General features: G+C 37.7%; 1 protein-coding gene across 2 annotated transcripts in view; it reads left to right on the top strand.

Annotated features, from left to right (window-relative positions):
* FANCC (FA complementation group C) overlaps positions 1–13,172 on the top strand; it is a 259,780-nt gene that overhangs the window by 92,853 nt on the left and 153,755 nt on the right. For both annotated transcript variants that reach the window (XM_082843477.1, XM_082843478.1), the window contains one exon: positions 2,182–2,276. In XM_082843477.1, coding sequence (XP_082699603.1) covers positions 2,182–2,276 — 95 coding nt within the window. The remainder of the gene's footprint in view (positions 1–2,181; positions 2,277–13,172) is intronic.

The following is a 13,172-nucleotide window of genomic DNA, read 5'->3' as shown; positions in this document are numbered from 1 at the left end:
GATCAGAAATAAGGATAATAAGGAAGGAGGAAGGATTTGCAAATTAAAAGACTCCACAAAGGGAAGAGAAAAAATAGTTAATAGAAAGGGAAAAAACACCTTTTATTCAGTGGTGTTCTCTCCATAAAATTACTGCCTTCACCTCCTTGGAGTTCTGGCTGGTAGGTTCTAGGTCTGAGCTCATGATTAACATATTATAGCTATAACCTGTTTTCCTCATGCTTTTTATTACTGTGTGAGAGTTTGCCCCCAAACTTGGCAGCTTAAAACAAATATTTATTGTCTAAAAAAATGCTGCCATCACACTTTTAAACTATAGAATTAATTCAGCTTTCATTTGAGCTTTCAGTTCAAGATATCAAACAATAAAATATTAGGTGACAAATATATGGTGGTATATTCCTTTCCCTTACACTCATTTTTAGATGAGTGCTTTGCACTAATGACTGTCTGCATGATGAATCCCAGGCAGTTTTCGATCCCCAGTGCTCCAGCTCCGATGTCTGAGCCTCTAGGGAGGAGCCTGACAGATGCCATCCCCTGTAGACAGTGCTGGTGGCATTCATGAATAATAGGTGATGGCTTGCATCTTTAAATCCCTAAAGCAAAGTAAGCTCATTAGCAGTGCATTTCAGTGCATTGACTCTGGGCAAAGAAATAAAGGCTGGGGGCAAGTTACTCTTGCTCTTCTTTTTCTTTTTGAGAGAAAAGTAAAAAATAATATGCTTGTTGAACTAAATGTGCAGAGTCACTCAACACCTGGGGAAAACTCCTATCTTTTGGATTCTTTTAGATTTATACTCCCTAATTAACATTTTCTGTCTTTTTTCTCTTTAGTGGTGAGTGTCTGATTTTTGGAAATGCTCCCCATCAGATTGCATTCTGTATAACATGGGAAGCTGCTTACATAAGCATATCATTAGATGTGTTTGTCACACTTGTGACATACAGATAGTTATAATTTCTTCTGATATTTAAAACATAGAAAGTACAACAGTCAGATTTTTAATCAGTGGCATTGGTTCAACCTGAAGAACCCTAGGATCTCCAGTGGTTAAATTATGTGATTCTTGCAATGAACTGATTTCAGGCAAGCCAGTGATGTAATTGAGCTCATAAAAGCTAGGAAAAATAGGAATATCCCTCAGGATAACCCCTGATAAAGTTTGTTCAGAGGTGTTAGTTATTAGGAGAGCCTAAGTTTATGGGGGGAAAATGGATTTAAAGTTACTATCGGGGTCCTTTGGTTTGTGGTTGAAAATGCCGAGATAGCTTACTGTAGTTTGTATTCTCCTTATTTCTTGTTAATGAAGCTCTTAGAAATGCTGTGTTTATGAAATTGCAGTAGATAACAAAGTAAAGAGCATCAGGTGATTTTGCAGAGGAGTGATTCCGGGTGCTGGGTTTCCTCAGCATCACCTCCATGGCCTGTGTTACGTCCATAGTAGCTTGGCTCTAGTTCAGGTACTGACATCTTCAGTTTTTAGGTCTCATTTTTGCTTCTCAGTTGTGTTATAGAATCTCCAACTTGAATGGACTTAGTTACCAAAGGAGGAAAGAGAAAATGGCTTACCAAGTAGATGTTCTAGCCAAATAGATTTCAAAGGTCAGCATTGTTATCACATATTTAGTAAAGTTTTACATTTTAGAGTAAAGAATTAGGAGCATGTAAAAAGCTTCTATTTTATCCAAACCATTTGGTACTAAAAAGAATGTATTTTAAAACAATTCTTTTTGTTAAATTTATTTTTAACAAGTGGGGGTATTTTGGCCAATTTGATTAAATCAGAAATATTGACTACTGCTTATGGCAGTGATATTGCCTTAAAAAGGTTGAAATTACTAATGGTTTGAATATAAAATAAAGAACTGATCTTTAAAAAAGCTAGTTCTTTTAGTTCTTTCCATCATTCTCTTTTGGCTTTAAAAATTGCTGCTGTGACAGAAAGAGAATTGACCTCACAAGGGCTAAGCATAAGTGATCCTGAACCCACAAGAAGGAAAAAAACCACAAAGTTTCACACATGGTCCTGGATGCTTGTTCTATGAACTTAGTAGTTTGTGATTTTCCTAAAATATAATAAATATATTTCCTTTAGTATATAATGTTACAAATTTTATACTGATTATCTTTTCTTTCTATTTGATAAAACCTACTCATTTTAGTTTTCCTTTTTGCAGATGAAAGCCAAAAAATTCTAATATGGTGCTTGTGTTGTCTGATTAAGAAAGATCCACAGAATTCTGGAGAATCAAAGCTTAACTCCTGGACACGGGTAAAAATAAATCTTGCACTATACTGCTTTGAATTCAATCAAGGTGCTGCTTTGACAGTCCAGAAACTTTTTCAGATACATCCTTCACTGTTAAACTTGTAAAGCTTTACAAGAGATTTCAGTTTTGTTTGATTGCGAATTCCTTAAGAGACAGGTCCTCAGGGTGAACTTCCCCATGCCTGCAAGAACTAATGCTGAGTGGTTTTAGAAAGTTACTCTCAGGTAATTAAAAGAATGTACTCTCCTTCCTTCTAACAATTGTTTCTTCCTACCAACCTACTTTAAATACTTATATAATTTCTCTTCAGGTACTTCTCTGCCTCTCTCAGAATCTATTCTGTAGTAAAACTAAAATTCAGAAGTGCCCTGGGAGCAGCAGTCTTTATTTTGTGTCCTAAAGTTGGTGCCCTGGCCAGTGTGCTCAGACTAGCATCTAGGGCTGGTTGGCTAATGCTGCAAGCACCGTTAAAATCGGTTACCTGACCGTGCTAGTCCAGATAGCTGACAGCTTCCTGAATTCCCCGTTTCTGCTTCCTCTTGGATGGTGGGCACAAATAGGAGAATGTTGTAAGGCTGTGCTGTAGCTGCCCTCACCACCAGCAAGTTGGCTGGTCTTTTCTCTTACCCCCCACTGCCCTGCTGCAGTAACCTCAAGGACTTGCTGATGCCTGTCAGACTCCACTTACTATGCATATGGTCTAGATTAGCTGCTTAGTATTATGAAACCAACCACCCAGATTAATGCATATGGTTTTGTCTACCAATCTGACTGGTGATATCATTCCGTTCACTGCTTTTTACTATTCCTTCGTTTTATACAGAATTGCTGACAGAGATGACAAAGACAGTATTTGCATTTTTGTTAGATTAAAAGAAGAATTGGAGGGACAGTAGAAGTGAAAAGGATTGGGCGAGGGACGGAAAAAATGCAACATTTAACTCGAAGGAAAATTAAAGAGCTGAAGGAAGGAACTGATAAGTAGAATTAGGGAAGAAAAGGTATGAAAAACAAGGCTATAGAAATAGAATAACATACTTAGTTTTCAGTTTTTTAAATTATTGCTTTTGTTGAGTATTTGCTATTTTAGTGATTATTTAGGATATATATTTTTATTGGCTAGCTCATTAAGTCCAGAAATAGGCCATCTTATAAAGTGTTTTTAGAGTGATTAGGTTAACTTTCTTCATTTAACTCGTGACTTATGTTAGCCTAGTTTTAAGTTTCTAGCCTTGCAGTTTATTCTGTGGGTTTCCCTTATTTAATATTGTGTCCATTTAATAAATAGGTGCTCATTAAGTGTAGCACAGGGAGGTAAAGTTAAAACACTTAATTCCTACCTTCAGGGAGTTTACAGACTACTAACCAGATCATTCTAGGGCAGTGTCATTGGGTTATTGGTAGAACTATGTATAGGGGTGATGGTGACGCAGAGGAGGGACACTTGTTCAGACTTGGTGGTTTGGAGATGTTTCCTGGGAGAGATGATATATCAGCTGAGTTTTGAAGGATGACTAAGAGAACAGGATAGAGTTTTAGGAACGGTATTCCTGCCAGCAAAAAGAGCATGTGCAAAGAATGGCGGTGAGGAAGCAAATGCTGAATTCAGGAAACTGCAGGTGCTTAGATATCCCTGAGCTTGGGATTTTATAGGGTTGATGATGAAGCGTAAAGCCTTATGTATGATTATAAGAAGTTTTTATTTTAACTTGAAGGCAGTGGGGAAACCACCGAAGTATTTTAAATAGAGAAATCATATGGCTAGGTGTGAATTTTAGAAACTTACCAGCAAAAGGAAGTTGCTTTGGAAGGTGCCAGGGATAGCACTTTCAAAGCAATTGTAGTGGTAAAAGTGAGAAATCATGAAGGCCTGAATGAAATGGAAAAGAGGGACCAGATTTATGATATTAATAAGGTAAATATGTAAGGATGTAACGGCAAATTAAGTGCAGGTGTACTTAGGTGTAGGTCGAGTTGAACTTAGTGTTTTCAGGAGAGGGGCTGATTTGCACATAGAGGGTTGACAGTCCTCAGGGTACAGGAACAGTGGGAGCCATGCGTGAGGGTGAGATCACCCAAGGAAAGTGCCTAGTGTGAGGAAGGGAAAGGGCCTAGGGACAACCTTGGGAGACACTGGCATTTAAGGAGTGAGTGGAAGAATAAGTTACACTGCACACTAGAAAGGGGGAGTCCAAGAAGAAGAAGGAGAAAAGCAGCAGCATTTTAAGAAGGAATGAGTGGTCATTTATATCTAATGCTATAGCACGCCACTGTCCAATAGAAACAAAGTATATTCTACATAGATAATTTTCAGTTTTCTAGTACCTGCTTTAAGAAATGTAAAAAGAAAAAGTTGAGACTAATTTTAATGATTATTTTATTTAACCCAGTATATCCAAAATACCATTATTAAAATATGTAATCAATATAAAAATTATTAATGTGATCATTTTATAATCTTTTTTATACTGAGTCATTGAGATCCAGTATATATGTTATACTTAATTCAGTGTATATGTTACATCTTAATTCAGAGGCTAAATTTTCATTGGAAATTCTTGATTTGTTTTATAAAATATACAGTTGAAAAAGTAGGTTCACATACCCAAATTGTTTCAAAGAAACTTAAAGCTGAATCATGTGTCTGTTTTCAAATTTAAATTTAATTAAAATTTTAAAAGTTAAAAATTCATTTTTCTTCATTGTACCTGTTACATTTGAAAGTGCTGAGTAGCCTCATGTGGCTAGTTGTCACTGTATTGGACACGGCAATTGTAGAGCATAAAGGATTGAAAGAGCAAGATAAGGACTGAAAAGCACTACTTGGATTTAGCCACTAAGGAGGAATGACTTTGGTGAGAATAGGTTTAGTGGGAGGTTGAGGGAAGTAGCCAGGCTGCTGTAGATATTGAGGAATGATGGGGAGGTGAGGAAGCAGAGGTAATAAACTTTGATTACCCTTTGAAGAAACTTGGCAGTGAAGGAAGGAGAGAAAGTTGATTGAAATAGAGATGGTTCTGAATCTGCTTTACTCTGAGAAGATGGTGCCACTGGAGAGGAGTTGAGCACTTAAGAGACTAGGAAAACAGTTTCCCTCATCGTTGTACTAGGCAAACCTGTAATATTAACTGATAAAAAAAATGATGTGTAGGAATAATATTAATTATTTAACTTTTAGCAGTCTAACGCTAATTACATATACCTATCACAAATCAGTACCTTCATAATTGTATAATGTTGACTGTAAATGCAGCAAGACAGAAGATGGTTGCTAGTTTATGAATCAATTGTACATATCTTGGGTGTACTTTCTTTTATCCTAAAAGTGATATTTTCTCCATAAAAGTTAAAGAGTGACATATTACACTTTAAAAATGTGTAATTGTCATCAAGTATCCTTCTAAAACTATATAACAAGCCATATTTTAATAATATTTGTTAGTTTCATTCAGTGAGCATTTACTTAGTACCTGATATATGCTAGCCTGTTTTAATTGTGGTAATAAAATCTTGGGTCATTCTGTGTTTCTGGAGCATCACAAATGTGATTGAAACACCCTGAGTCAAAAACAAAGAATTTCTTCTATAAATTCTAAAATGCAGTAAAAATTCATGTTAATTATTAAATTTGAAAATGTTAGACTGAATTGATTAGTTGTATTTTTAGGACAGAGATGTAATAGAAATTCTGGGTTTTTTATGTGTTTTAATTTTGCTGAATGCCTAGTTAACTTTATTCCTCTGAATTTTCTTATACTTGTCATTTAAAAAAAATTTATATTGGAGCATAGTTGATTAACAATGTTGTGTTAGTTTCAGGTGTACAGCAAAGTGATTCAGTTATATATATACATGTATCTATTCTTTTTCAAATTCTTTTCCCATTTCGGTTATTACAGAATATTGAGCAGCATTCCCTGTGCTATACAGTAGGTCCTTGTTGCTTATGTTTTAAATATAGCAGTGTGTAAATGTCAATGCCAAACTCCAAATCAGTCCCTCCTCCTCGTCCTCTAAGTCTGTGAGTCAGCTTCTGTTTTATAAATAAGTTCATTTCTATCATTTGTATTAAAGATTCCACATATAAGTGATATCACGTGATATTTGTCTTTCTCTGTCTGACTTAATTCACTTAGTATGATAATCTCCAGGCCCATCATGTTGCTTCAAATGGCATAATTTCATTCTTTTTAATGGCTGAGTAATATTCCATAGTATATATGTACCACATCTTCTTCATCAACTCGTCTGTTGATGGCCATTTAGGCTGCTTCCATGTCTTGCTTATTGTAAACAGCACTGCAATTGACATTGGGGTGTATGTATTCTTTTGAACTATATTTTTCTCTGGATATATGCCCAGGAGTGGGATTGCTTGATAATATGATAGCTCTATTTTTAGTTTCTTAAGGAACCTCCATAACTGTTCTCCATAGTAGCTGTACCAATTTACATTCCCACCAACAGTGTAGGAGAGTTCCCTTTTCTCCACACCCTCTCCAGCATTTATTGTTTGTAGATTTTTTGATGATGGCCATTCTGACCGGTGTGAGGTGATACCTCATTGTAGTTTTGATTTGCATTTCTCTGATAATTAGTGATGTTGAGCATCTTTTCATGTGCTTTTTGACCATCTGTATTTCTTCTTTGTTTTGTTTTTGTTTTTTCGGTACGCGGGCCTCTCACTGTTGTGGCCTCTCCCGTTGCGGAGCACAGGCTCCGGACGCGCAGGCTCAGCAGCCATTGCTCACGGGCCCAGCCGCTCGGCGGCATGTGGGATCTTCCCGGACTGGGGCACGAACCCGTGTTTCCTGCATCGGCAGGCAGACTCTCAACCACTGCGCCACCAGGGAAGCCCTGTATTTCTTCTTTGGAAAAATGTTTATGTAGATCTTCTGCCCATTTTTTGATTGGGTTGTTTGTTTTTTTGATACTGAGCTGCATGAGCTGTTTATAAATTTTGGAGAATAATCCCTTGTTGGTCACATCGTTTGCAAATATTTTCTTCCATTGTGTGCGTTGTCTTTTCATTTTGTTTATGGTTTCTATTGATGTGCAACAGCTTTTGAGTTAATTAGGTCCCATTTGTTTATTTTTGTTTTTATTTCCATTACTCTAGGAGACAGCTCGGAAAAGACATTGCCGTGGTTTATGTCAAAGAGTGTTCTGCCTATGTTTTCCTCTAAGAGTTTTGTAGTACCCAGTCTTACATTTAGGTCTTTAATCCATTTTGAGTTTATTTTTGTCTGTGGTGATAAAGAGTGTTCTAATTTCACTTTTTTCCATGTACCTCTCCAGTTTTCCCAGCATCATTTATTGAAGAGACTGTCTTTCCTCCATTGTCTAGTCTTGCCTCCTTTTTCATAGATTAATTGACCATAGGTGCGTGGATTTATTGGGCTTTCTATCCTGTTCCATTGATCTCTATTTTTGTTTTTGTGACAGTACCATACTGTTTTCATGACTGTAGCTTTATAGTACAGTCTGAAATCAGGGCGCCTAATTCCTCCAGCTCCATTTTTCTTTTTCAAGACTGTTTTGACTATTTGGGGTCTTTCATGTCTCCATACCGATTTTGAGATTTTTTTTTGTTCTAGTTCTCTGAAAAATGCCATTGATACTTTGATAGGGATTGTATTGAATTTGTAGATTGCCTTGGGTAGTATAGTCATTTTGACAATATTGATTCTTGCAATCCAAGAACATTGTATATCTTTCCATCTGTTTTTGTCATCTTTGATTTCTTTCATCAGCATCTTACAGTTTTTGGAGTACAGGTCTTTTGTCTCATTAGGTAGGTTTATTCCTAGGTATTTTGTTCTTCTTGATGTGTTGGTAAATGGGATTGTTTCTTTAATTTCTCTTTCTGATCTTTCGTTGTTAGTGTATAGAACAGATTTCTGTGTATTAATTTTGTATTCTGCAACTTTATTGAATTCATTGATGGGCTCTAGTATTTTTCTGGTGGCATCTTTAGGATTATCTATGTATAGTATCATGTCATCTGCAAACAGTGACAGTTTTACTTCTTTTCCAGTTTGGATTCCTTTTATTTCTTTTTCTTCTCTAATTGCCATGGCTAGGATTTCCAAAGCTATATTGAATAAAAGTGGTGAGAGTGGACATCCTTATCTTGTTCCTTGTCTTGTTCCCGATCTTAGAGGAAGTGCTTTCAGCTTTTCACTGTTGAGTATGATGTTAGCTGTGGGTTTGTCATATGTGGCCATTATTATGTTGAGGTATGTTCCCTCTATGCCCACTTTCTGGAGAGTTTTTATCATAAATCGGTGTTGAATTTTGTCACAGCCTTTTTCTGCATCTATTGAGATGATCATATGGTTTTTATTCAGTTTGTTGATGTGGTGTATCACACTGATTGATTTGCAGATAATGAAAAATCATTGCATCCCTGGGATAAATCCCACTTGATCATTATTGTGTATGATTCTTTTTTTTTTTTTTTTTTTTGCCGTACGCGGGCCTCTCACTGCTGTGGCCTCTCCTGTTATGGAGCACAGGCTCCAGACGCACAGGCTTAGCAGCCATGGCTCACGGGCCCAGCCGCTCCATGGCATGTGGGATCCTCTCGGACCAGGGCACAAACCCGTGTCCCCTGCATCGGCAGGTGGACTCTCAACCACTGTGCCACCAGGGAAGCCCTGTGTATGATTCTTTTAACGTATTGTTGGATTCAGATTGCTAGTATTTTGTTGAAGATTTTTGCATCTGTTCATCAGTGATATTGGTCTGTAATTTTCTTTTTTTGTAGTATCTTTGTCTGGTTTTGGTATCAGGGTGATGGTATCCTCATAGAATGAGTTTGGGAGTACTCCTTCCTCTGTAATTTTTGGAATAGTTTCAGAAGGATAGGTGTTAGCTCTTTTCTAAATGTTTGATAGAATTTGCCTCTGAAGCTATCTGGTCCTGGACTTTTGTTTTTTGGGAGTTTCTAAATCACAGTTTCAATTTCAGTACTTGTGATTTGTCTGTTCATATTTTCTGTTTCTTCTTGGTTCAGTTTTGGGAGGTTGTACCTTTCTAAGAATTTATCCATTTCTTCCAGGTTGTCAGTTTTATTGGCATATAGTTGCTTGTAGTAGTCTGTTATGATCCTTTGTATTTCTGTGGAGTCCATTGTAACTTCTTGTTTTTCATTTCTAATTTTATTGATTTGGGCCCTCTCCCTTTTTTTCTTGATGAGTCTTGCTAATTTATCTTGTCAAAGAACCAGCTTTTATTCATGCACCTTTGCTATTGTTTTCTTCATTTCTATTTCATTTATTTCTGCTCTGATCTTTATGTTTTCTTTCCTTCTGCTAACTTTGGGTTTTGTTTGTTCTTTTTTCTCTAATTGCTTTAGGTGTAAGGTTAGGTTGTTTGTGACTTTTCTTGTTTCCTGAGGTAAGATTGTATTGCTATACACTTCCCTCTTAGAACTGCTTTTGCTGTATCCCATAGGTTTTAGATCGTTGTGTTTTCGTTTGCATTTGTCTCTAGGTAGTTTTTGATTTCCTCTTTGATTTCTTCAGTGATCCATTGGTTGTTTAGTAGCATATTGTTTAGCCTCCATGTGTTTGTGTTTTTACAATTTTTTTCTTGTAGTTGATTTCTAATTTCTGAGCACTGTGGTCAGAAAAGATGCTTGATATGATGTCAGTTTTCTTAAATTTACTAAGGCTTGCTTTGTGTCCCAGCATGTGATCATTCCTGGAGAATGCTTCATGTGCACTTGAGAAGAATGTGTATTCTGCTACTTTTGGATAGAATGCTGTATAAATATTGATAAAGTCCATCTGGTCTAATGTGACATTTAAGGCCTGTGTCTCCTTATTGATCATCTGTCTGGATGACCTGTCCATTGATTAAAGTGGGGTGTTAAAGTTCCCCACTACTGGAATCTAGAAAAATGGTATAGATGATCTTATTTGCAAAGCAGAAATAGAGACACAGACGTAGAGAACAAACTTATGGATACAAAGGGGGAAAAGAGGGGGTGGGATGAATTGGGAGATTGGGATTGACATACATACACTACTGTGTATAAAATAGAAAACTAATGAGATCTCACTGTATAGCACAGGGAATTCCACTCGGTGCTCAGTGGTGACCTTAATGAGAAGGAAATCCAAAAAAGAGGGGATATATGTGTACGTATGGCTGATTCACTTTGTTGTACAGCAGAAACTGACACAGCAGTGTAAAGCAACTCTATCTACTCCATTAAAAATAAATAAATAAATAAAGCCTCCCACTATTATTGTGTTACTGTAGATTCCTCCTTTTATGGCTGTACCCTTATATATTGGGATGTTGCTATGTTGGGGTGTATATATATTTACAATTGTTATATCTTCTTCTTGGATTGATCCTGTGATCATTATGTAGTGTCCTTCTTTGTTTCTTGTAACAGTTTTTATTTTAAAGTCTATTTTGTCTGTATTGCTATTCCAGCTTTCTTTTGATTTTCATTTGCCTGGAATACCTTTTTCCATTCCCTCACTTTCAGTTTGTATGTGTCCCTAGATCTGAAGTGGGTCTCTAGTAGACAGCATATATATATTGATCTTGTTTTTGTATCCATTCAGCCAGTATGTGTCTGTTGGTTGGAGCATTTGATCCATTTACATTTAAAGAAATGCATATCTATTGTAGATTTTCAGTTTGCTTTTACCATGAGGTTTTGATATAGCAGTCTATATATAAACAAGATTGTTTTAAGTTGCTGGTCTTTTAATTTCAAATGCATTTCCAATATCCAACATTTGTGCTCTCTTCTTCTGACAATTGGTGGTTTGATATCATATTTCTGTGCAGATGATTTCCTACCTTTACTTTATGCTTGCCTTTACCAGTGAGCTTTTCCATTCATAATTTCCTTCTTTCTAGTAGTGGCCTTTTCTTTTCTGCTTAGAGAAGTTTTTTTTAGCATTTGTTGCAAAGCTGGTCTGGTGGTGCTGAATTCTCTTAGCTTTTGTTTGTCTGTAAAGGTTTTGATTTGTCTGTTGAATCTGAATGAGAGCCTTGCTGGATAGAGTATTCTTGGTTGCAGTTTCTTCCCTTTCATCACTTTAAATATATTGTGCCACTCCCTTCTGGCCTGCAGAGTTTCTGCTGAGAAATCAACTGATAATCTTATGGGAGTTCCCTTGTATGTTATTTGTTGCTTTTAATATTTTTTCTTTGTTTTAACTTTTGTCAGTTTGATTACTGTGTGTCTTGGCATGTTCCTCCTTGGGTTTATCCTGCCTGAGGCTCTCTGCACTTCCTGGACTTGGGTGACTGTTTCCTTTCCCATGTTAGGGAAGTTTTCTGTTATTATCTCTTCAAATATTTTCTCAGGCCCTTTCTCTCCCTCTTCTCCTTCTGGGAACCCTGTAATGCAAATGTTGGTTCATTTAATGTTGTCCCAGAGGTCTCTTAGACTGTCTTCATTTCTTTTCATTCTTGTTATACTGTTCTGCGGTAGTGATTTCCACCATTCTGTCTTCCAGCTCACTTATCCGTTCTTCTGCCTCAGTTACTCTGCTATTGATTCTTTCTAGTGTATTTTTCATTTCAGTTATTGTGTTGTTCATCTCTGTTTCTTTGTGCCTTAGTTCTTCTAGGTCTCTGTTAAACATTTCTTGCATCTTCTCAAACTCTGCCTCCTTTGTTTTTCCGAGATCTTATATCATCTTCACTATCATTACTCTGAATTCTTCTTCTGGTAGATAGCCTATCTCCACTTCACTTAGTTGTTTTTCTGGGGTTTTATCTTGTTCCTTCATGTAGGACATGTTCCTCTGCCGTCTTATTTTGTCTAACTTTCTGTGATTGTGGTTTCTGTTCCACAGGCTGCAGAATTGTAGTTCTTCTTGCTTCTGCTGTCTGCCGTCTGGTGGATGAGGCTATCTAAGAGGCTTGTGCCGGATTCTTGATGGGAGGGTCTGATTACTGCCCACTGGTGGGTAGATCTGGGTCTTGTCCCTCTGGTGAGCAGGGCCATGCTCGGGAAGACTTCAAGCAGCCTAACTGCTGATGGGTGGGGCTGTGTTCCCACCCTGTTTGTTGTTTGGCCTGAGGTGCCCAGCACTGGAGCCTACAGGCTGTTGGGTAGGGCTAGGCCTTGGGGAGGAAATGGTGACCTCCAGGAAGGCTCACACGAATGAGTACTCACCAGAACTCTGCTGCCAATGTTTTTTTCCCCCTCAGTGAGCCACATCCGTCCCTTGCCTCTGCAGGAGACCATCCAATACTAGCAGGCAGGTTTGGCCCAGTCTCTTACGAGGTCACTACTTTTTTCCCTGGGTCCTGGTGAGCATGGGACCTTGTGTGAGCCCCCCAAGAGTGGAGTTTCTTTTTCCCCCAGTCCTGTGGAATCCTGCAGTCAAACCCCACTGGCCTTCAAAACCGATTCTCTGGGGGTTCCTCCTCCTGTTGCCAGACCCCCAGGCTTGGAAGCCTGACGTGGGGTTCAGGACATTCATTCCTGTGGGAGAACTTCTGTGGTGTAATTATTTTCCAGTTTGTGGGTTGCCCACCAGGTGGATATGGGATTTGATTTTATTGTGATTGTGCCCCTCCTACCATCTTGTTGTGGCTTCTTTTTTGTCTTTGGATGTAGGGTATCTTTATTGTCAGGTTTCAGTGGTTTTTTTTGTTAGTGTTTTTTCAGCAGTTAGTTGTGATTTTGGTGTTTTTGTAGGAAGGGGTGAGCTCACATCCTTCAACTCAGTCATCTTGCCAGCCCTCCAGTGACGGCACAAACAGCATCCAATGGAAGATGGTGCAGAGGCAAATTCCGCACCTGTCCTAGAAATTGTTTGATGCTTGCCATATGTTAGCCTTTGTTAATATGTTACGTTGGAAATACATTAATTTTTTTGGAGTCTTACTAGTAACCTCAAATGTACTGTCAA

The sequence above is a fragment of the Leucopleurus acutus genome, assembly GCF_964270905.1.
Source record: "Leucopleurus acutus genome assembly, chromosome: 7".
In the NCBI taxonomy this organism is placed as follows: Eukaryota; Metazoa; Chordata; class Mammalia; order Artiodactyla; family Delphinidae; genus Leucopleurus; species Leucopleurus acutus.
The sequence above is the reverse complement of the archived record's forward strand: the minus strand, read 5'-3'. Positions and strand labels throughout refer to the sequence as shown.